Source organism: Aegilops tauschii, chromosome 7 (assembly GCF_002575655.3).
Source record: "Aegilops tauschii subsp. strangulata cultivar AL8/78 chromosome 7, Aet v6.0, whole genome shotgun sequence".
In the NCBI taxonomy this organism is placed as follows: domain Eukaryota; kingdom Viridiplantae; phylum Streptophyta; class Magnoliopsida; order Poales; family Poaceae; genus Aegilops; species Aegilops tauschii.
Genome location: NC_053041.3, coordinates 591,234,599 through 591,260,695, shown reverse-complemented (window position 1 = coordinate 591,260,695; position 26,097 = coordinate 591,234,599). Strand labels below are relative to the sequence as shown.

Sequence of the window (26,097 nt, the reverse complement as noted above, 5' to 3'; positions counted from 1 at the left end):
CAAAAGTATAGCACGAGCTGTTTCAGGTGACTTGCAAAAACACAGTAGGGTGTTCTCAAACACACACACACACAGAGCAGGGTACTCGGTGCACATTATTGCAGACTATCCAATAAGAGAGAAAATTCAGAGCCAACTGAACATCCTCACTCAAATAGTTTGATGCACGTACCGTCCTGGTCGAGATGATTGATGAACTGGAACTGGAAGCACACACTACAGGAATCAGAACTGCGCATGCATAACAGAAAGCGGCAATTTTAGTACCAAGCAAAACCCGTCGACCAGCATCTGATAAAGAAAGGGAGGTGGAGCAGCGCTTGGCTTGAGAAGACATGCAAGGGGTCCGTGAAGGACTGGTCGCGATGAAGAAAGTCAGTACTAGCGGCGCGATGGGACTGGGACTGGGACCAGCGGCCAACAGGAGCAGCCGAGCAGTGATCCGTCGAGCTCGGCGTCTGAGTCGTCGTCAGTCCGTATTAGCGGCGGCGGTGTCGAGCATGTGGTACAGGGCACGCTGGCGACCGACACGACGACAACACGACAGCGAAGGAGATGAGCGTCGGACGACGATGAGAAGGGAGGGTTGTCGTGTAGAGGAGATCGGGTGGCGGAGCAGCGTCGTCCATGGAGGCACGGACAAGACGACGGCCACCTCTACCATGAGGTGGACGAGGAGGGGAGCAGTTGCAGAAGATATCAATGGCCATGCGTGGCACATAGCGCCGGATCGAGAGCTCTGGGTGGGAGCGGTGGTGTTTGTGGGCGGAGCGGCGGGGATACTTTTCACGCGATAGAGACGGGAGCGAGGGGGTTGGAGAGACCGGGCGTGCGACGTGCGTTAGTTGGTCGCAGTTGTTTTCGTGGTTTGTTTACGATAGGGTTTTTTTTCGGGGAAGAAGCGATCACATGAGGTCGTGTTTTTTCGGATCACAGCAGTTGGTTTGTTTACGATGGAGAGACGGGGGAGTAGCGAACGCGCGATGAGGGGGAGGGATGGTTGAACCATCACAACGACTGCACATCCCCCTTTAATACTAGAGATTCTTCCTTGTGGGTGGTGGACGCGGACCTGCAGAAGCAGAGCAGCTGCCCTGTTCCTCGTCGGAACCAACTTCCTTGTTTCCCCCACTATGTCCGGGCCAGTAGGACAGAATACCTTAGTCTGGACGATGGCCTCCAGGGGCCGGACGGGCTCATCGAGCTAGCCCCTCATTCTGATTGGTGGGCTAGCTTCATAAACTGCTCGCAGTCACTTATGACAAGCAATAATAGTGTGTACTCGCCAGTGGCTTGCCACAACACGAGCTCCTTTTTCGTTTATGTGTCAATTGACGACCACACTGCTGCGGTTGGAGGCCTTGAACCTTCTTGTCGGTACTTGGGCATGACCCCTTTGTTCCACCATTACGAGCACAGGTACCGCTACAACTACCAAGATGTCGTCGCAGGCATGAGGGTGGGATTCGCCGTCATGCTCTCTCATGTAGGATCGTGGCGGGAAGTCAAGCATCGCCAACTGCTTTTCAGAGTACTAGTCCAGCAGGTGGTGAGTTCCCTTCCCTCTATATTAATATTATAATTGCTTGCTTCCCACCTGAACGAAAGCCCCCCCCGCCTTGGGATTTTTTTAAACAAATTTTTCTGTAACTGCATAGATTGAAGGAAATTACCTTTACCCCTTCAAGAGTTTATTTTTTTTCATTGCCCCCCAATGGTGCCATGGAAATGTCCGTTACCCGATCTATAATGTCTCTTAGAGTAGTCACGGGCGAAAGAGTCGGTTGATCTCGTCTGGAGCCTTGGCAAGATAATGTGTGGGCCAGGACATTGCCGGCTGAGGTAGTTATCTGGAATTGCCTATTTTCTGGAATTCAGGGCCTGGAATACAAAATATTACGCTGTGAGTGCCACAACATATTCGATGGTGGCTCTCAAGTGGTTTGCCGGTAATTAATTACCCCTTTAGTCTTTAGCTAGTTAGCTAGTATACTCATCTACTATCAAAAAGCTACGCATTCGCATCACATAACTCAACACTAGCTACCAACATGATCAATTAATTCTCTTGCTACAGTATTATGCAGCTTCATGTTTGCGCCGCCAGCTGTATTTGTCTTCTTTACCCACAAGTATTGGAAAACAAGGATCACCATCGACACTGTCGAGAAGTTCCTTCGGACGTAGCATATTATCGCCCCGACGAGGTATGCCTACATAGATATCGCTGCAATCACAAACCGGTTCAGAGACAAGCTGGGCCATGGAGGTTTTGGCGCCATGTTTAAGGGTGTACTGCTGCTTATGATGTTCATGTGGCCGTCAAGATGTTGAACTCTTGCTCCAGCTGCAATGGAGATGACTTCATCAGTGAGGTTTCCACCATCAGCACGATCCACCACGTCAATGTGGTGCATCTAGTTGGGTTCTGCTAAGAGGAAATTGGAAGAGCGTCGGTTTACGAGTACATGCCATGAGGTTCCCTCGACAAGTACATCTTCTCGGCCGAGAAGACTTTCTCTTGGGACAAGCTCGATGAGATCGCTTTGGGCATTTCCAGGGGTATCAACTACCTGCATCAGGGCTGTGACATGCAGATTCTCCACTTTGACATCAAGCCGCACAACATCTTGCTCGACAATAATTTTCGGCGGTGAGGGGATCCACCAGAGTGCGGCGTCCCGTCATACAAGCTCTCCTGCAGCGATGATGACCATGCGAGGATCCAGATCAACACGGCAACTTACCTAATCACTAGCATCAACTATGATGATTCTTTCTTCTGGGTGGCAGAGCCGGGCCTAGCGTTATGGAGGCTCTTGTGCAAATGAGATAAATGGACATACACACTATGACATAGTAATATAGATATGTTGCCGATATACATCGCATATCATGAAAATATGAAGGCATAAACATAAAAAATGTAATTTTAATTAGCAAATAAAGTCTCAATACATCATGTATATATGATTATATAATGCAAATGATGATTATAAGATATATGCACACAACTATAAATAACTACTGAATAAATATGTGATGAAATGCGTCGGGAGGGGAGGAGGGCAAATGCCCCCTATCCACCCTATAATGATGTTGGTATGTTTTAGAACTCACATTTTTTTCAAAAATAAAAAGATCAATACGTAGATATATTGGGCCCTTATTCAAGATGGGCCCTAGGCCACCGCACTTTTTTTGCCATGGCCTAGGGCCAGCTGCTAGTGGTGGATGCGGACCTGCACCAGGGCTGTGACATGTAGATTCTCCACTTTGACGTCAAGCTGCACAACATCATGCTCGACAATAATTTCATCCCCAATGTTGCTGACTTCGGCCTTGCTAAACTGTACCCAAGGGACAACAACTTTGTGCCCTCCAACGCCTTACCGAGACAGTTGGGTACATAGCTCATGAGATGATATCTCGGGGCTTCATTGTCACATCGAGCAAGTCTGATGTGCTAGGAGCGCTTATGCTGTTAGGCACACTGCTACTGCTAATTTGTGCTCTAAAAAGCATCCATGCACATCTAGTTTGATGTTTTCGATGAAATTAATTGCAAAGTACAAACACTGATCATCTTATATTTTTCTAGGATAATTCAAATATTTAAAGGCTATGTACTAGCTATAGCTTTAAAAAACATGATGTGCTTAATTGAAGGACAATCCAGAAACAAAGTATTTATCAAAGTCTACTCGTCCACAATGTACTTAACAAGAAGAGTTCAACATCAACAAATTATACTTAATAACACATCAAAAACATGAAGCTTACTCGTCGGACCACCCAATTATAGATGGCACACATGAAGAGGACTGGCTCAGCATCATGTCCCATGTGGAGCACGGTGATCAACTTGTCACATTCCTCGCTAATGTAGATGTCATGAATCTTGTTCCACCCATTGACGATGAGGCATCCATCTTCGGGCAATGTCAAGTAGGTGGTTTCCATGTCAATCATATCAGAGATGACAATTCGCAACTCACCACTATGCTAAACCTGCATTTGCTCAGGCACCACACACCACACATCGTGGGAGTTTCTATTTTGCAAAACAGAAATAGTGAACACACATCTACATATGTAAATCAAGTAAGCAACAGCATTCTATATTTGATTTAAATAAAACATGAATAAGTTGACATAGAACACAAAGCAATTCTTACTAGGAGTGGCATCTTCTTAACATTGCTCTTGTTTAACATGTGCACGAATGTCGCAAAAGACCCAATGTATGGGTCAACATTGGCATCTAGAACGCGGTCCTCGATGCTGGCCACAAATGCTACGATGATGTACAAACTCTGGCCAAGTAAGAGTCGTCCCTGCAGTGACATGCCTCATGTATACTATCCTACGAGTTTCACTTGAACAACAGTGCACTCTATCTCACATTGGATCTTGTAACCGCAAAGAATGGCTAATGAGGCAGTTGATTGCGTTCACAAAGTCATGGAGGGGATAGATGCATTTGAACAATAAGAGCATCATCATTGGACTAACCTATTAATTAAAAACCTGGGTACATAATATAAGTAGGATATACATACCATGTTTTTATCGGCATCAACGAGAAAAAAACTGCTCTCAAAATACTCTAAAATAACTAGAACATTTTTTATAACATTCATAACGAAATTGTCACATATAACATGCAGAATATACAATATTTTTTAACATATTTTAGGTACATGAGAACACATAGCAATTTTAGGTTTCATAAACAGAAAATTACATACATCTAAGAATTGTAACCCAAACATTTCGAGCGTGCTAACATTGCAAGCAACAAAATAAACTCTAGGGCTCTACTAAAATTGTAACTAATGCATCCACAACATGCATAACTTAATCGAAATTGCAACATTATTACAAAGGAATGGAGCTCATGAAGGAAATATGCCCTAGAGGCAATAATAAAGTTGTTATTTATATTTCCTTATATCATGATAAATGTTTATTATTCATGCTAGAATTGTATTAACCGGAAACTTAGTACATGTGTGAATACATAGACAAACAGAGTGTCACTAGTATGCCTCTACTTAACTAGCTCGTTAATCAAAGATGGTTAAGTTTCCTAGCCATAGACATGAGTTGTCATTTGATGAATGGGATCACATCATTAGAGAATGATGTCATTGATTTGACCCATTCCGTTAGCTTAGCACTTGATCGTTTAGTATGTTGCTATTGTTTTCTTCATGACTTATACATGTTCCTATGACTATGAGATTATGCAACTCCCGAATACCGGAGGAACACTTTGTGTGCTATCAAACGTCACAACGTAACTTGGTGATTATAAAGATGCTCTACAGGTGTCTCCGATGGTGTTTGTTGAGTTAGCATAGATCGAGATTAGGATTTGTCACTCAGATTGTCGGAGAGGTATCTCTGGGCCCTCTCGGTAATGCACATCACTATAAGCCTTGCAAGCAATGTGACTAATGAGTTAGTTACGGGATGATGCATTACGGAACGAGTAAAGAGACTTGCCGGTAACGAGATTGAACTAGGTATTGAGATACCGACGATCGAATCTCGGGCAAGTAACATACCGATGACAAAGGGAACAACGTATGTTGTTATGCTGTTTGACCGATAAAGATCTTCGTAGAATATGTGGGAGCCAATACATCTAGGTTCCGCTATTGGTCATTGACCGGAAACGTGTCTCGGTCATGTCTACATAGTTCTCGAACCCGTAGGGTCCGCACGCTTAACGCTCGATGACGATCGGTATTATGAGTTTATGTGTTTTGATGTACCGAAGGTAGTTCGGAGTCCCGGATATGATCATGGACATGACGAGGAGTCTCGAAATGGTCAAGACATAAAGGTCGATATATTGGATGACTATGTTTGGACATCGGAATGGTTCCGGGTGAGTTCGTGCATTTATCGGAGTACCGGGAGGTTACCGGAACCCCCCGGGAAGTATATGGGCCTTATTGGGCCATAGTGGGAGAGAGGAGAAGGGAGCCTAGGAGGGGGCGCCCCCCCCCCCCCAAGCCCAATCCGAATTGGGTGGGGGGCCGGCCCCCCCTTTCCTTCCTCCTTCCTCCCCCTTCCTTCCTCTCCTAATCCAACTAGGGAAGGGGGGGAATCCTACTCCCGGTGGGAGTAGAACTCCTCCAGGGCGCGCCATAGAGGGCCGGCCCTCCCCCCTCCTCCACTCCTTTATATACAGGGAGGGAGGGACCCCATAGACACACAAGTTGACATACTTTAGCCATGTGTGGTGCGCCCCTCCACAGATTTTCACCCCGGTCATATTGTTGTAGTGCTTAGGCGAAGCCCTGCGTCGGTAACTTCATCAACACCCTCACCACGCCGTCGTGCTGACGGAACTCTCCCTCGACCTCAGCTGGATCAACAGTTCAAGGGACGTCACCGAGCTGAACATGTGCAGATCACGGAGGTGCCGTACTTTCGGTGCTAGGATTGGTTGGACCGCGAAGACGTTCGACTACATCAACCGCGTCACTTGACGCTTCCGCTTACGGTCTACGAGGGTACGTGGACAACACTCTCCCACTCGTTTCTATGCATCACATAGATCTTGCGTGTGGCTACGCCCGGTCCTTGTTGAAGGTTAAAACAGCACACTTGACAAAAAATCGTTGTGGTTTTGATGCGTAGGTAAGAATGGTTCTTACTCAGCCCGTAGCAGCCATGTAAAACTTGCAACAACAAAGTAGAGAACGTCTAACTTGTTTTTGCAGGGCATGTAGTGATGTGATATGGTCAAGACATGATGCTAAATTTTATTGTATGAGATGATCATGTTTTGTAATAGAGTTATCGGCAACTGGTAAGAGCCATATGGTTGTCGCTTTATTGTATGCAATGCAATCGCCCTGTAATTGTTTTTACTTTATCACTAAGCGGTAGCGATAGTCGTAGAAACAATAGTTCGCTAAACGACAATGATGCTATGATGGAGATCAAGGTGTCGCGCTGGTGACGATGGTGATCATGACGGTGCTTTGGAGATGGTGATCAAAAGGCACAAGATGATGATGGCCATATCATATCACTTATATTGATTGCATGTGATGTTTATCCTTTATGCATCTTATTTTGCTTTGATTGACGGTAGCGTTATAAGATGATCTCTCATTAAATTTCAAGGTACAAGTGTTCTCCCTGAGTATGCACCGTTGCGAAAGTTCGTCGTGCTGAGACACCACGTGATGATCGGGTGTGATAAGCTCTACGTTCACATACAACGGGTGCAAGCCAGTTTTGCACACGCAGAATACTCGGGTTAAACTTGACGAGCCTAGCATATGCAGATATGGCCTCGGAACACTGAGACCGAAAGGTCGAGCATGAATCATATAGTAGATATGATCAACATAGTGATGTTCACCATTGAAAACTACTCCATCTCACGTGATGATCGGACATGGTTTAGTTGATTTGGATCACGTGATCACTTAGATGATTAGAGGGATGTCTATCTAAGTGGGAGTTCTTAAGTAATATGATTAATGAACTTTAATTTATCATGAACTTAGTACCTGATAGTATTTTGCATGTCTATGTTGTTGTAGATCAATGGCCAGTGCTATTGTTCCTTTGAATTTTAATGCGTTCCTTGAGAAAGCTAAGTTGAAAGATGATGGTAGCAATTACACGGACTGGGTCCGTAACTTGAGGATTATCCTCATTGCTGCACAGAAGAATTACGTCCTGGAAGCACCGCTAGGTGCAAGACCCGCTGCAGGAGCAACACCGGACGTTGTGAACGTCTGGCAGAGCAAAGCTGATGACTACTCGATAGTTCAGTGTGCCATGCTTTACGGCTTAGAACCGGGACTTCAACGACGTTTTGAACGTCATGGAGCATATGAGATGTTCCAGAAGTTGAAGTTAATATTTCAAGCAAATGCACGGATTGGGAGATATGAAGTCTCCAATAAGTTATATAGCTGCAAGATGGAGGAGAATAGTTCTGTCAGTGAACATATACTCAAAAAGTCTGGGTATAACAACCACTTGATTCAGCTGGGAGTTAATCTTCCTGATGATAGTGTCATTGACAAAATTCTTCAATCACTGCCACCATGCTGCAAGAGCTTCGTGATGAACTATAATATGCAAGGGATGAACAAGACAATTCCCGAGCTCTTCGCGATGCTAAAGGCTGCGGAGGTAGAAATCAAGAAGGAGAATCAAGTGTTGATGGTCAACAAGACTACCAGTTTCAAGAAAAAGGGTAAAGGAAAGAAGGGGAACTTCAAGAAGAACAGCAAGCAAAGATTGTGTAAAAGAGACCGCCACGGAACGCCAACCCCAGGTAGGGGAGGGATAAGAGAGATGCCGATGAAGGGGAGGGATCGACGGCGAAGTAAAAGTATAGATTGGAGATGGAAGTGGACAATGTATTATGATAGCCTATGTAAGCACAACACTGATCAGTGGGAAAATCAAAGGGTCACACATAAGATGGCTACACACACGGGTCAAATATAGAGGACGATTAGGGATTACAATCGGTCCATTTGGATCATCGGGACAAGCTATCACTGACGTGTTGGGGAACATAGTAATTTCAAAAAAATTCCTACGCACACGCAAGATCATGGTGATGCATAGCAACGAGAGGGGAGAGTATTGTCCACGTACCCTCGTAGACCGAAAGCGGAAGCGTTAACACAACGCGGTTGATGTAGTCGTACGTCTTCACGATCCGACCGATCAAGTACCGAACGCACGGCACCTCCGAGTTCAGCACACGTTCAGCTCGATGACGTCCCTCGAACTCCGATCCAGCCGAGTGTTGAGGGAGAGTTTCGTCAGCACGACGGCATGGTGACGATGATGATATTCTACCGACGCAGGGCTTCGCCTAAGCACCGCTACGATATTATCGAGGTGTAATATGATGGAGGGGGGCACCGCACACGGCTAAGAGATCAATGATCAATTGTTGTGTCTTTGGGGTGCCCCCCTGCCCCCGTATATAAAGGAGCAAGGGGGAGGCGGCCGGCCTAGGAGGAGGGCACGCCAAGGGGGGAGTCCTACTCCCACCGGGAGTAGGACTCATCCTTTCCTTGTTGGAGTAGGAGAGAAGGAAAGAGGGGGAGAGGGAGAAGGAAAAGGGGGCTGCACCCCTTGTCCAATTCAGACCAGAGGGGGGGGGGGGTGCGCGCCTCCTTCCTTTTGGCCTCTCTCCTCTATTCCCGTATGGCCCAATAAGGCCCAATACTTCTCCCCGGCGAATTCCCGTAACTCTCCGGTACTCCGATAAATACCCGAATCACTCGGAACCTTTCCGAAGTCCGAATATAGTCGTCCAATATATCGATCTTTGCGTCTCGGCCATTTCGAGACTCCTCGTCATGTCCCCGATCTCATCCGGGACTCCGAACTACCTTCGGTACATCAAAACACATAAACTCATAATATAACCGTCATCGAACTTTAAGCGTGCGGACCCTACGGGTTCGAGAACTATGTAGACATGACCGAGACACGTCTCCGGTCAATAACCAATAGCAGAACCTGGATGCTCATATTGGCTCCCACATATTCTACGAAGATCTTTATCGGTCAGACCGTGTAACAACATACGTTGTTCCCTTTGTCATCAGTATGTTACTTGCCCGAGATTCGGTCGTTGGTATCTCAATACCTAGTTCAATCTCGTTACCGGCAAGTCTCTTTACTCGTTCTGTAATACATCATCCCGTTAGCTTAGCACCCCCTGCCCCCGTATATAAAGGAGCAAGGGAGGAGGAGGCCGGCCCTAGGAGGGGGCGCACCAAGTGTGGAATGGGTCAAGTCAATCACGTCATTCTCCTAATGAGGTGATCCCGTTAATCAAATGACAACTCATGTCTATGGCTAGGAAACATAACCATCTTTGATTAACGAGCTAGTCAAGTAGAGGCATACTAGTGACACTCTGTTTGTCTATGTATTCACACATGTATTATGTTTCCGGTTAATACAATTCTAGCATGAATAATAAACATTTATCATGATATAAGGAAATATATAATACTTTATTATTGCCTCTAGGGCATATTTCCTTCAACTTGTTGGGTTGGCGTATTTCGAGATTAGGATTTGTCACTCCGATTGTCGGAGAGGTATCTCTGGGCCCACTCGGTAATGCACATCACTATAAGCCTTGCAAGCATTATGACTAATGAGTTAGTTGCGGGATGATGTGTTACGGAACGAGTAAAGAGACTTGCCGGTAACGAGATTGAACTAGGTATCGAGATACCGACGATCAAATCTCGGGCAAGTAACATACCGGTGACAAAGGGAACAACGTATGTTGTTATGCGGTCTGACCGATAAAGATCTTCGTAGAATATGTGGGAGCCAATATGGGCATCCAGGTCCCGCTATTGGTTATTGACCGGAGACGTGTCTCGGTCATGTCTACATAGTTCTCGAACCCGTAAGGTCCGCACGCTTAACGTTACGATGAGAGTTTTATTGAGTTTTGATGTACCGAAGTAGTTCGGAGTCCCGGATGAGATCGGGGATATGACGAGGAGTCTCGAAATGGTCGTGACGTAAAGATCGATATATTGGATGACTATATTCAGACTTCGGAAAGGTTCCGAGTGATTCGGGTATTTTTCGGAGTACCGGAGAGTTACGGGAATACGTATTGGGCCTTATTGGGCCATACGGGAAAGAAGAAAAAGGGCCACAAGGGTGGCCGCACCCCTCCCCTTGGTCTGGTCCGAATTGGACTAGGGAAGGGGGGCGCCCCCTTCCTTCCTTCTCCTTTTCCCTTCCTCTTTTCCTATTCCATATGGGAGGTGGAATCCTACTACCTAGTCGGACTCCACACTTGGTGCGCCCCCTCCTAGGGCCGGCCTCCTCCTCCCTTGATCCTTTATATACGGGGGGCAGGGGGCACCCCAGAGACACAACAATTGATCCTTGAAATCTCTTAGCCGTGTGCGGTGCCCCCCTCCACCATATTACACCTCGATAATACCGTTGCGAAGCTTAGGCGAAGCCCTGCGTCGGTGGAACATCATCATCGTCACCACGCCGTTGTGCTGACGAAACTCTCCCTCAACACTCGGCTGGATCGGAGTTCGAGGGACGTCATCGAGCTGAACGTGTGTAGAACTCGGAGGTGCCGTTCGTTCGGTACTTGATCGGTCGGACCGTGAAGACGCTCGACTACATCAACCGCGTTGTGATAACGCTTCCGCTGTCGGTCTACGAGGGTACGTGGACAACACTCTCCCCTCGTTGCTATGCATCACCATGATCTTGCGTGTGCGTAGGAATTTTTTTGAAATTACTACGTTCCCCAACACAAGTACCATCGGAGACACCTGTAGAGCACCTTTATAATCACCCAGTTACGTTGTGACGTTTGGTAGCACACAAAGTGTTCCTCCGGTAAATGGGAGTTGCATACTCTCATAGTCACAGGAACATGCATAAGTCATGAAGAAAGCAAAAGCAACATACTAAACGATCGAGTGCTAAGCTAACGGAATGGGTCAAGTCAATCACATCATTCTCCTAATGATGTGATCCCGTTAATCAAATGACAACTCATGTCCATGGCTAGGAAACTTAACCATCTTTGATTCAACGAGCTAGTCAAGTAGATGCATACTAGTGACACTATGTTTGTCTATGTATTCACACGTGTATCAAGTTTCCGGTTAATACAATTCTAGCATGAATAATAAACATTTATCATGAAAAAGGAAATAAATAATAACTTTATTATTGCCTCTAGGGCATATTTCCTTCAGTCTCCCACTTGCACTAGAGTCAATAATCTAGTTCACATCGCCATGTGATTTAACACCAATAGTTCACATCACCATGTGATTAACACCCATAGTTCACATCGTCATGTGACCAATACCCAAACGGTTTACTAGAGTCAATAATCTAGTTCACATCGCTATGTGATTAACACCCAAAGAGTACTAAGGTGTGATCATGTTTTGCTTGTGAGAGAAGTTTAGTCTATGGGTCTGTCACATTCAGATCCGTATGTATTTTGCAAATTTCTATGTGAACAATGCTCTGCACGGAGCTACTCTAGCTAATTGCTCCAACTTTCAATATGTATCCAGATTGAGATTTAGAGTCATCTGGATCAGTGTCAAAAATTACATCGACGTAACCCTTTACGACGAACCTTTTTGTCACCTCCATAATCGAGAAACATATCCTTATTCCAGTAAGGATAATTTTGACCGCTGTCCAGTGATCTACTCCTAGATCACTATTGTACTCCCTTGCCAAAATAAGTGTAGGGTATACTATAGATCTGGTACACAGCATGGCATACTTTATAGAACCTATGGCCGAGGCATAGGGAATGACTTTCATTCTTTTTCTATCTTCTGCTGTGGTCGGGCTTTGAGTCTTACTCAATTTCACACCTTGTAACATAGGCAAGAAACACTTTCTTTGACTGTTCTATTTTGAACCACTTCAAAATCTTGTTAAGGTATGTACTCATTGAAAAAACTTATCAAGCGTCTTGATCTATCTCTATAGATCTTGATGCTCAATATGTAAGCAGCTTCACCGAGGTCTTTCTTTGAAAAACTCCTTTCAAACACTCCTTTATGCTTTGCAGAATAATTCTACATTATTTCCGATCAACAATATGGCATTCACATATGCTTATCAGAAATGTTGTAATGCTCCCACTCACTTTCTTGTAAATACAGGCTTCACCGCAAGTCTGTATAAAACTATATCCTTTGATCAACTTATCAAAGCGTATATTCCAACTCCGAGATGCTTGCACCAGTCCATAGATGGATCGTTGGAGCTTGCATATTTTGTTATCACCTTTAGGATTGACAAAACCTTCTGGTTGCATCATATACAACTCTTCTTTAATAAATCCATTAAGGAATGCAGTTTTGTTTATCCATTTGCCAGATTTCATAAAATGCGGCAATTGCTAACATGATTCGGACAGACTTAAGCATAGATACGAGTGAGAAAGTCTCATCGTAGTCAACACCTTAAACTTGTCGAAAACCTTTTGCGACAATTCTAGCTTTGTAGATAGTAACACTACTATCAGCGTCCGTCTTCCTCTTGAAGATCCATTTAATCTCAATGGCTCGCCGATCATTGGGCAAGTCAATCAAAGTCCATACTTTGTTCTCAACATGGATCTCATCTCAGATTTCATGGCCTCAAGCCATTTTGCGGAATCTGGGCTCACCATCGCTTCTTCATAGTTCGTAGGTTCGTCATGGTCTAGTAACATAACCTCCAGAACAGGATTACAGTACCACTCTAGTGCGGATCTTACTCTGGTTGACCTACGAGGTTCAGTAATAACTTGATCTGAAGTTCCATGATCATCATCATTAACTTCCTCATTAATTGGTATAGGCGTCACATAAACTGGTTTCTGCGATGAACTACTTTCCAATAAGGGAGCAGGTACAATTACCTCATCAAGTTCTACTTTCCTCCCACTCACTTCTTTCGAAAGAAACTCCTTCTCTAGAAAGGATCCATTCTTAGCAAGTCTTGCCTTCGGATCTGTGATAGAAGGTGTACCCAACTGTCTCCTTTGGGTATCCTATGAAGACACATTTCTCCGATTTGGGTTTGAGCTTATCAGGATGAAACTTTTTCACATAAGCATCGCAACCCCAAACTTTAAGAAACGACAACTTTGGTTTCTTGCCAAACCACAGTTCATAAGATGTCGTCTCAACGGATTTAGATGGTACCCTATTTAACGTGAATGCAGCTGTCTCTAATGCATAATCCCAAAACGATAGTGGTAGATCGGTAAGAGACATCATATATCGCACCATATCTAATAAAGTACGGTTACGATGTTTGGACACACCATTACACTGTGGTGTTCCAGGTGGCATGAGTAGTGAAACTATTTCACATTGTTTTAACTGAAGGTCAAACTCGTAACTCAAATACTCTTCTCCACGATCAGATCGTGGAAACTTTATTTTCTTGTTACGATGATTTTCCACTTCACTCTGAAATTATATGAACTTTTCAAATGATTCAGACTTCTGTTTCATTAAGTAGATATACCCATATCTGCTCAAATCATCTGTGAAGGTCAGAAAATAATGATACCTGCTACGAGCCTCAATATTCATCGAACCACATACATCTGTATGTATGATTTCCAACAAATCTGTTGCTCTCTCCATAGTTCCGGAGAACGGTGTTTTAGTCATCTTGCCCATGAGGCACGGTTCGCAAGCATCAAGTGATTCATAATCAAGTGATTCCAAAATCCCATCAGTATGGAGTTTCTTCATACGCTTTACACCAATATGACCTAAACGGCAGTGCCACAAATAAGTTGCACTATCATTATTAACTTTGCATCTTTTGGCTTCATTATTATGAATATGTGTATCACTACGATCGAGATCCAACAAACCATTTTCATTGGGTGTAACCATATAAGGTTTTATTCATGTAAACAGAACAACAATTATTATCTTACTTAAATGAATAACCGTATTGCAATAAACATGATCAAATCATATTCATGCTCAACGCAAACACCAAATAACACTTATTTAGGTTCAACACTAATCCCGAAAGTATAGGGAGTGTGGGATGATGATCATATCAATCTTGGAACCACTTCCAATACACATCGTCACTTCATCCTTAACTAGTTTCTGTTCATTATGCAACTCCCATTTCAAGTTACTACTCTTTAGCAACTGAACCAGTATCAAATACCGAGGGGTTGCTAGGAACACTAGTAAAATACACATCAATAATCTGTATATCAAATATACCTTTGTTCACTTTGCCATCCTTCTTATCCACCAAATACTTGGGGCAGTTCCGCTTCCAGTGACCAGTCCCTTTGCAGTAGAAGCACTTAGTCTCAGGCTTAGGTCCAGACTTGGGCTTCTTCACTTGAGCAGTAACTTGCTTGCCGTTCTTCTTGAAGTTCCCCTTCTATCCCTTTGCCCTTTTCTTGAAACTAGTGGTCTTGTTAACCATCAACACTTGATGCTCTTTCTTGATTTCTACCTTCGTCGATTTCAGCATCGCGAAGAGCTCGGGAATTACTTTCGTCATCCCTTGCATACTATAGTTCATCACGAAGTTCTACTAACTTGGTGATGGTGACTAGAGAATTCTGCCAATCACTATCTTATCTGGAAGATTAACTCCCACTTGATTCAGGCGATTGTAGTACCCAGACAATCTGAGCACATGCTGACTGCTTGAGCTATTCTCCTCCATCTTTTAGCTATAGAACTTGTTGGAGACTTCATATCTCTCAACTCGGGTATTTGCTCGAAATATTAACTTCAACTCCTGGAACATCTCATATGGTCCATGACGTTCAAAACGTCGTTGAAGTCCCGATTCCAAGCCGTTAAGCATGGTGCACTAAACTATCAAGTAGTCATCATATTGAGCTAGCCAAACGTTCATAGCGTCTGCATTTGCTCCTGCAATAGGTCTGTCACCTAGCGGTGCATCAAGGACATAATTCTTCTGTGCAGCAATGAGGATAATCCTCAGATCACGGATCCAATCCGCATCTTTGCTACTAACATCTTTCAACATAATTTTTCTCTAGGAACATATCAAAAATAAACATAGGGAAGCAACAAACGCGAGCTATTGATCTACAACATAATTTGCAAAATACTATCAGGACTAAGTTCATGATAAATTTAAGTTCAATTAATCATATTACTTAAGAACTCCCACTTAGATAGACATCCCTCTAATCCTCCAAGTGATCACGTGATCCATATCAACTAAACCATGTCCGATCATCACGTGAGATGGAGTAGTTTCAACGGTGAACATCACTATGTTGATCATATCTACTATATGATTCACGCTCGACCTTTCGGTCTCCGTGTTCCGAGGCCATATCTGTTATATGCTAGGCTCATCAAGTTTAACCTGAGTATTCCGCGTGTGCAACTGTTTTGCACCTGTTGTATTTGAACGTAGAACCTATCACACCCGATCATCACGTGGTGCCTCAGCACGAAGAACTTTCGCAACGGTTCATACTCAGGGAGAACACTTATACTTTGGTAATTTAGTGAGGGATCATCTTATAATGCTACCGTCAATCAAAGCAAGATAAGATGCATAAAAGATAAACATCACATGCAATCAATATAAGTGATATGATATGGCCATCATCATCTTGTGCTTGTGATCTCCATCTCCGAAGCACCGTCATGATCACCATTGTCACCGGCGCGACACCTTGATCTCCATCGTAGCATCGTTGTCATCTCGCCAATCTTATGCTTCTACGACTATCGCTACCGCTTAGTGATAAAGTAAAGCATTACAGGGCGATTGTTGGAAATATGCCCTAGAGGCAATAATAAAATGGTTATTATTGTATTTCCTTGTTCATGATAATTGTCTGTTGTTCATGCTATAATTGTATTAACTGGAAACCGTAATACATGTGTGAATACATAGACCACAACATGTCCCTAGTAAGCCTCTAGTTGACTAGCTCGTTGATCAATAGATGGTTATGGTTTCCTGACCATGGACATTGGATGTCATTGATAACGGGATCACATCATTAGGAGAATGATGTGATGGACAAGACCCAATCCTAAGCATAGCACAAGATCGTGTAGTTCATTTGCTAGAGCTTTTCTAATGTCAAGTATCATTTCCTTAGACCATGAGATTGTGGAACTCCCGGATACCGTAGGAATGCTTTGGGTGTACCAAACGTCACAACGTAACTGGGTGGCTATAAAGGTGCACTACAGGTATCTCTGAAAGTGTCTGTTGGGTTGGCACAAATCGAGATTGGGATTTGTCACTCCGTATGACGGAGAGGTATCTCTGGGCCCACTCGGTAATGCATCATCATAATGAGCTCAATGTGACTAAGGAGTTAGCCACGGGATCATGCTTTACGGTACGAGTAAAGTGACTTGCCGGTAACGAGATTGAACAAGGTATTGGGATACCGACGATCGAATCTCGGGCAAGTAACGTACCGATTGACAAAGGGAATTGTATACGGGATTGATTTAATCCTCGACATCGTGGTTCATCCGATGAGATCATCGTGGAACATGTGGGAGCCAACATGGGTATCCAGATCCCGCTGTTGGTTATTGACCGGAGAGTCGTCTCGGTCATGTCTGCATGTCTCCCGAACCCGTAGGGCCTACACACTTAAGGTTCGGTGACGCTAGAGTTGTAGAGATATTAGTATGCGGTTAACCGAAAGTTGTTCGGAGTCCCGGATGAGATCCCGGACGTCACGAGGAGTTCCGGAATGGTCCGGAGGTAAAGATTTATATATGGGAAGTCCTATTTTGGCCACCGGAAAATGTTCGGGATTTTTCGGTATTGTACCGGGAAGGTTCTAGAAGGTTCCGAAGTGGGGCCCATCTGCATGGGGGGACCCACATGAACGTGGGTAGTGGGGGCAAGGCCCCACACCCCTGGTCAAGGCGCACCAAGATCCCACCTTAGAAGGAATAAGATCATATCCCGAAGGGATAAGATCAAGATCCCTAAAAAAGGGGGATAACAATCGGTGGGGAAGGGAAATGATGGGATTTCTTTCCCCCACCTTTGCCAACGCCCCAATGGACTTGGAGGGCAAGAAACCAGCCCCCTCCACCCCTATATATAGTGGGGAGGCGCATGGGAGCAGCACCCCAAGCCCTGGCGCCTCCCTCCCTCCCGTGACACCTCTTCCTCCCGCTTGCGCTTGGCGAAGCCCTGCCGGGATCCCGCTACTTCCACCACCACGCCGTCGTGCTGCTGAATCTCCATCAACTTCTCCTTCCCCCTTGCTGGATCAAGAAGGAGGAGACGTCCCCGCTCCGTACGTGTGTTGAACGCGGAGGTGCCGTCCGTTCGGCGCTGGGATCATCGGTGATTTGGATCACGACGAGTACGACTCCATCAACCCCGTTCTCTTGAACGCTTCCGCGCGCGATCTACAAGGGTATGTAGATGCACTCCCCTCTCTCTCGTTGCTAGATGACTCCATAGATTGATCTTGGTGATACGTAGAAAATTTTAAATTTCTGCTACGTTCCCCTACAGCGATTGCATTGCATACAATAAAGCGACAACCATATGGCTCCTGCCAGTTGCCGATAACTCGGTTACAAAACATGATCATCTCATACAATAAAATTTAGCATCATGTCTTGAACATATCACATCACAACATGCCCTGCAAAAACAAGTTAGACGTCCTCTACTTTGTTGTTGCAAGTTTTATGTGGCTGCTACTGGGCTTAGCAAGAACCGTTCTTATCTACGCATCAAAACCACAATGATAGTTTGTCAAGTTGGTGCTGTTTTAACCTTCGCAAGGACCGGGCGTAGCCACACTCGGTTCAACTAAAGTTGGAGAAACTGACACCCGCCAGCCACCTATGTGCAAAGCACGTCGGTAGAACCAGTCTCGCGTAAGCGTACGCGTAATGTCGGTCCGAGCCGCTTCATCCAACAATACCGCCGAACCAAAGTATGACATGCTGGTAAGGAGTATGACTTGTATCGCACACAACTCACTTGTGTTCTACTCGTGCATATGACATCTACGCATAAAACCAGGCTCGGATGCCACTGTTGGGGAACGTAGTAATTTCAAAAAAACTCCTACGCACACGCAAGATCATGGTGATGCATAGCAACGAGAGGGGAGAGTGTTGTCCACGTACCCTCGTAGACCGAAAGCGGAAGCGTTAACACAACGCGGTTGATGTAGTCGTACGTCTTCACGATCCGACCGATCAAGTACCGAACGCACGGCACCTCCGAGTTCAGCACACGTTCAGCTCGATGACGTCCCTCGAACTCCGATCCAGCCGAGTGTTGAGGGAGAGTTTCGTCAGCACAACGGCGTGGTGACGATGATGATATTCTACGGACGCAGGGCTTCGCCTAAGCACCGCTACGATATTATCGAGGTGTAATATGGTGGAGGGGGGCACCGCACACGGCTAAGAGATCAATGATCAATTGTTGTGTCTTTGGGGTGCCCCCTGCCCCCGTATATAAAGGAGCAAGGGGGGAGGCGGCCGGCCTAGGAGGAGGGCGCGCCAAGGGGGGAGTCCTACTCCCACCGGGAGTAGGACTCCTCCTTTCCTTGTTGGAGTAGGAGAGATGGAAAGAGGGGGAGAGGGAGAAGGAAAAGGGGGCTGCACCCCTTGTCCAATTCGGACCAGAGGGGGGTGCGCGCCTCCTTCCTTTTGGCCTCTCTCCTCTATTCCCGTATGGCCCAATAAGGCCCAATACTTCTCCCCGGCGAATTCCCTAACTCTCCGGTACTCCGATAAATACCCGAATCACTCGGAACCTTTCCGAACTCCGAATATAGTCGTCCAATATATTGATCTTTACGTCTCGGCCATTTCGAGACTCCTCGTCATGTCCCCGATCTCATCCGGGATTCCGAACTACCTTCGGTACATCAAAACACATAAACTCATAATATAACCGTCATCGAACTTTAAGCGTGCGGACCCTACGGGTTCGAGAACTATGTAGACATGACCGAGACACGTCTCCGGTCAATAACCAATAGCGGAACCTGGATGCTCATATTGGCTCCCACATATTCTACGAAGATCTTTATCGGTCAAACCGCATAACAACATACGTTGTTCCCTTTGTCATCGGTATGTTACTTGCCCGAGATTCGATCGTCGGTATCTCAGTACCTAGTTCAATCTCGTTACCGGCAAGTCTCTTTACTCGTTCCGTAATACATCATACCACAACTAACTCTTTAGTTCCAATGCTTGCAAGACTTAAGTGATGTGCATTACTGAGAGGGCCCAGAGATACCTCTCCGACAATCGGAGTGACAAATCCTAATCTCGAAATACGCCAACCCAACAAGTACCATCGGAGACACCTGTAGAGCACCTTTATAATCACCCAGTTACGTTGTGACGTTTGGTAGCACACAAAGTGTTCCTCCGGTAAACAGGAGTTGCATAATCTCATAGTCATAGGAACATGCATAAGTCATGAAGAAAGCAAAAGCAACATACTAAACGATCGAGTGCTAAGCTAACGGAATGGGTCAAGTCAATCACATCATTCTCCTAATGATGTGATCCCGTTAATCAAATGACAACTCATGTCCATGGCTAGGAAACTTAACCATCTTTGATTCAACGAGCTAGTCAAGTAGAGACATAGTAGTGACACTATGTTTGTCTATGTATTCACACATGTATCAAGTTTCCGGTTAATACAATTCTAGCATGAATAATAAACATTTATCATGAAATAAGGAAATAAATAATAACTTTATTATTGCCTCTAGGGCATATTTCCTTCATGACGGGTCAACTTTAGACCAGTCTGTGAACGGTTCGGGATTTGAACACACGGTTTATGAGATAAAATATTTCGAATAAACAAATGTGCGAAAAAATGAAAGATCTCATGTTGCGACAAATGGCGCACATGCAACGCACCGCTTGTCAACCCGTGACAAGGTGGGGGCAACCTTTGCCAAAAGGTACCCTTAATTTTTATATATATTTATTTTAAGAATTGCCAACACTTTATTGATCAATGTGAATCTCCACTACTATTGAATAAGCGAGTAGAGGCAGAAACATTACATCTCAGCCACATATCCACCGTTCGCCAGTGGACTAGATTTGTCCCGATGTTGTATCACATCAAATTCACATATTTATTTATTAATTTTAATTATCTCCACACCAACTTAATTAGAAATCATTGCACCTTAATTACACCTTCTGTAAGAAATAAATCGTCACACCATATATCAAGTGTCATCTCCGGAACATCTTAATTAGGAATCATTACACCTTAATTGCACCTTCATTAGGAAATAAATCATCACACCATATAGTATCAGTAATTGAAAAAACACATTAGCCAAAATTCGTGCCACACATCTCTCACCATCGCATCTCCTCCGTCAAAACTGCCTCCGCTAAGGTAGAAAAACCTCCCGCACTATATCCCCATGCTTGCACCGCTACCACCGAACTTTCGCCTGGCCGGCTCATGGCGCCCCTGACTTAACCTTTTGTGGAGGAAAAAGTCCAAAACAAACCTTGAACTTGTAGACGAAAGATAAATCAAACCCTGAACTTTGAATCCCGGAAATTGGCACTCTGAACTTGTCAATCACGGTCTATTTTGAACCTTCAAAGCGTTTAAATGGTATTTGTTGTAAATTAAGACAAATTGGGCCGGCCCATTAGAACAGTCGGTCGCGCCGCTCGTGCTTAGATGTAGGTTGTCTCGCTCTACTTTGGTTTTTCTTTCTTTTTTTCTTTTTTACATTGGTTTTTCTTTTTTTCAGTATTTACTTTGGGTTTTATTTTTTTCATTGGTTCTCTTTTTTCTACACTTGTTTTTTTGGATTTTTTCTTTGTTATATTTTTCTTCTTTTGTTTCTTTCTTGTTTTTTCATTTTGTTTGGTTCTTTCGATTTTCTTTTTGTTGCTTTGTCGGTTTTAATCAGTTTCAGTTTTTTTTGACACATATCTATTTTTTCTCAGTACGCAATGTACACTTCTATGGCACAATTTCAACTTTTTATTAACATACTTTGCATATTTTTAAATACATAATGTACATATTTTTAGAATGCATGTTTTCAACACTTTTTTGAATGCACGGCCATATTTTTTGAAATCCATGAACCCACTTTTCTTCTATGACAAAACCGGTGAGCTTGCGAGCACTCGAACTTGGGACCTCGCACTCGAGGCACGCATACATGATAGACAACATGACGTATATAAGAATACAAAGTTTGAGAAGATGCACATTTTTTGGAAATGTCTGAACATTTTTGAAAAGACGAACATATATTAGAAAACAAATTTTTTAAAATGTGCGAACCTTTTCGAAAATTCTAGAATTTTTATTGAATTTATGAACCAAATTTGAAAATATGATCATTTTTTTGGAAATTTGTACAAATTTTTAAAACATGAACATTTTTTGACATTTCTGAACATTTTCCGATAACACGAACATTTTCTAAAATACTTGAACATATTTTTAAATCTGAAACACTTTCCTAATTTATGAAAAAAAATGTAAACAAACATTTTTCTGAAATGTTGAATTAAAAAAAAACATGTGTATTGGGCAGGCCCAAATTCTTGTTGGTGTGAGTAGCAGGTTATCCCGGCCGGGATTGGGTATTCCTAGTGTGCCAAACAGGTCTAGGATCCGAAATAGACCAGGATTGCCAAGTTCAAAGTGCCATTTTCTGGGATTTGAAGTCCAGGGTTCGATTTATCCTTAGCCTATAAGTCCAAGGTTTATTTTGGACTTTTTCCTTTTGTGGAAGAGTACTAGAGCGATAGAGTGCAACAACATCCCTCAAGAGTTTAAATATATACTCCCTTTCTGTGTCGGAAGTTTGCATATGTTAGTGATTCTTATTCGTATAGAAAAACTCCACTCAACATAGCAAATTAAATCATTATTCATGTGCCAAAAGAAAATCATTTGTACATATTTTTCTAATATTTAGTGGTACATCACTTGAGTTTCATTATTTGTTTTTGTTGAATGTTTGCCTCTTAACTAGGATGAACATGTTTGTCCTTTTTTTTTTGCAGGCAACATATTTGTCCTTTGTAATGAATATGTGCATTGCACGTGCACGCTAACTAGTGTTTAAGGGTATACAAGAAGGGTCATGAGGAGGAATAAGCCACAGATGGCAACCCTGATCAAGCATAGCTGAGTATTTGGCAGGTAAATGAGCTTCTAAATTTGACGCTCTAAGCGTACCCTTAATTTTTTTAATTTTTTTACAAGAAAGCATACCCTTAATTTTTGTCATGTTTTTTTAGGCATACTCATGCCAGGTCCATGCCGGGCCGAAAACCCATATCCATGGGCCGGCCCGCGAGGCATGGCCCATATGGCCAGCTTTAGTCCGGCCCATCCCTCAGAAAACAAAGCAGCGTCCGGCCTATCCAACAAGTCCCAACCCGTGTCTCCCAATCCCTCTCTTATCCCCTCGCCCCCCTCCATTCATCCACTCCCCTCGTTCCATGGCCATGGCCTCCCCGTTCTCCCCGGCGTCGGCCGCCGCCACCTCGCCGGCCCTCTTCTCCGTCTCCACCTCCCGCCCACTCTCCCTCACCACCGCCGCGACCGCCGCCATCTCAGGTACCTCCCCTCCCCCCTCCCTCTAATGTTGAAATCCAGTAACGCGGAATCTCCAAAGGCTCCCTCCCAGTTCACTCACCCGAGCTCTCTCCCACCACGCGCAGCCCGAGCTCCGTCCAGGACCAGCAGAGGGTTCCGCCGCGGCCGCTTCGCCGTCTGCAATGTCGCCGCCCCCTCCGCCGCCGTGCAGGTACCCGCGCGCCCCCAAACCCTCAAATCTGTCCAACCCACAATGTTCTGCTGGCTCTGACGTATTGTTGTAGGAGACCAAGCCGGCGGCGGGCGCGAAGGAGAGCCAGCGGCCGGTGTACCCGTTCCCGGCGATCGTGGGGCAGGACGAGATGAAGCTCTGCCTGCTGCTCAACGTCATCGACCCCAAGATCGGCGGCGTCATGATCATGGGCGACCGGGGCACCGGCAAGTCCACCACCGTCCGCTCCCTCGTCGACCTGCTCCCGGACATCAGCGTCGTTGTCGGCGACCCGTTCAACTCCGACCCCTTCGACCCCGAGGTCATGGGCCCCGAGGTCCGTGACCGCCTCCTCAAGGGCGAGGACCTTCCCGTGACCACCACCAAGATCACCATGGTCGACCTGCCCCTCGGCGCCACCGAGGACAGGGTGTGCGGCACCATCGACATTGAGAAGGCGCTCACCGAAGGTGTCAAGGCGTTCGAGCCAGGCCTGCTTGCCAAGGCCAACAGGGGGATACTGTATGTGGACGAGGTCAATCTGCTGGATGACCATCTGGTGGATGTTCTGCTGGATTCCGCGGCGTCTGGGTGGAACACGGTGGAGAGGGAGGGCATCTCCATCTCCCACCCTGCACGGTTCATCCTCATTGGGTCCGGTAACCCGGAGGAAGGCGAGCTCCGGCCGCAGCTGCTGGACCGGTTCGGGATGCACGCGCAGGTTGGCACGGTCAGGGACGCGGAGCTGAGGGTGAAGATTGTGGAGGAGAGGGCTCGGTTCGACAAGGACCCAAAAACGTTCCGGCAGTCCTACTTGGAGGAGCAAGGGAAGCTCCAGGACCAGATCACATCCGCTCGGAGCAACCTGGGCTCTGTGCAGCTCGACCATGATCTCCGGGTTAAGATATCCCAGGTGTGTTCCGAGCTGAATGTGGATGGACTGAGAGGAGACATTGTCACTAACAGGGCGGCCAAGGCGTTGGCTGCCTTGAAAGGAAGGGACATTGTGACAGTCGAGGACATTGCCACTGTGATCCCCAACTGTTTGAGGCATCGGCTCCGTAAAGACCCACTCGAATCGATCGACTCGGGCTTGCTTGTAGTTGAGAAGTTTTATGAAGTCTTTGGCTAGATTACTCTCGAGGTAAATGTTTTTCTGTCACAAAGTAAGGCAGGAGGCTTTTTGTTCGGCTGTAAACTTTTATAGCACCTTCCGTAAATCATCTTTTATCGAACTATATCCTGCATTGTATAGAAAACAGTGTTACCGATCGTTAATTATGGTGAACTTTGTTATGTTGTTCTGAGCTTGGGCTCATAATAGCACTTTCTCCTCCATTATCTGAATGAAAGAAAAAGAAAATGCACTTGTGGAGCCATGGGAACAGTACCCTGTTCTGTCAAGGAGCTGAATGGAAAGAAAGCCGCAGGCCCAGGCATCTGCCAGGTTATCATGTAGTAAGATGCAGTTCTAGAGAAGAACAGATTCAGTTTTGCCTTGGAGGCTTATAATATTTACAGCAAGTCTGGATCTGAATGTGTCCATTCCACCATTTGCTTGCTGCTGAATGTGCAAGGAACCGTGACGCTACTTACTTTCGTGCATCAGAAGTAGAAATTCAGTAGCAACGCTGTAAAGTTGCATTGAACTAGTGGTGTGACTGCAGTTTGCTACCATGGAAAGTGCCCAACATTTGGTTAATTCAAACTCTGTTAAGCTACCTATCTGGACAAATAAAGAGGATGTCTTCCCAGTCTTGTGAGCAATTTTGTGTTAAAACTTGTCAAATAAGAGCAGGCCGTAGATCGATGCTTGCATGACACCATGTATGCATCATGTCTGTACATACATCATGTACTTTATTCTAACGGAATGCACCTGCCTTTTTTTAAACTAGTACAAACGCCCGTGCGTTGCAACGGGTGGAAAAACTAAACATGCTCCATGTGCCATTAAGCAACACTTATTATATTTAATTTTGACTAACATGAGAAATAAGATTATATTGAGCACAACATTTTGGACCATAAAATTCGGACATGAAGAAGCCACCCTAACGGCGTTCGTCAGGACCTAATTCAGCTCCGCACTTTCATTTGATGAAAGTAGTTGTGCATGTAATAGTCTTTCGATCTATTATAATTTTTCTTGTTAAAAAATCATGAATATTTCTTTTTGAAAAGGTGTGCCTTTTGTATTTATTTCAGGACATTTTTTAGAAACTGTGTCATTTTTTTGGTGACGAACATTTTTTTAAACATATATGTCATTGTATTTCTTTTTTGCACTGATTTTGGGCTTGGCCCAAGCAGAAGGACTTGACGGACACACACACATACAACACGCACTCTCTCTTCTCTCTGTTACTAAAAAGGGGGGGATCTCATAAGTGCCCTGCAAAACAATGCTTGGGACCTAGCGCCGGATGGTGTTCTCTATCGGGATATTCGTCAGTTCTGTTGTTTGAATTTTAATAACGTCATTTTTAGTTCTGTCGTCTGAAGAGGAGGACACAAATCGCCGCCGCCGTGTGCCGCCGGCCGGAGAAGAAGCGCTGCTTACCTGCTCGTCGAAGTCTATTTGCGTGGGAGGGAAGTCTCGAAGGGGGTGAATGGTGGCGGGAGTTTGGGAGTTTGGGAGGGGGAACGGTGAGGTGAGGGTGACTATATAGGGTGACCGAATCGGCGGGAGGTGACACCAATTCCAACCATCGCTTTTTGGGGAGCGCGCGTGAGCT

The 26,097-nt window shown here is 45.0% G+C and overlaps 1 protein-coding gene and 1 pseudogene across 1 annotated transcript; both read left to right on the top strand.

Annotated features, from left to right (window-relative positions):
• Positions 1–1,924: 1,924 nt before the first annotated feature.
• Positions 1,925–26,097, top strand: part of LOC141027463 (rust resistance kinase Lr10-like) — a 260,444-nt pseudogene continuing 236,271 nt past the window's right edge.
• On the top strand, positions 22,913–24,655 carry LOC109774815 (magnesium-chelatase subunit ChlI, chloroplastic). The gene is made up of 3 exons (XM_045231015.2): positions 22,913–23,169; positions 23,274–23,359; positions 23,433–24,655. Exons 1-3 carry the CDS (start codon positions 23,052–23,054, stop codon positions 24,489–24,491), a joined length of 1,263 nt encoding a protein of 420 aa, XP_045086950.2. The 5' UTR covers positions 22,913–23,051; the 3' UTR covers positions 24,492–24,655.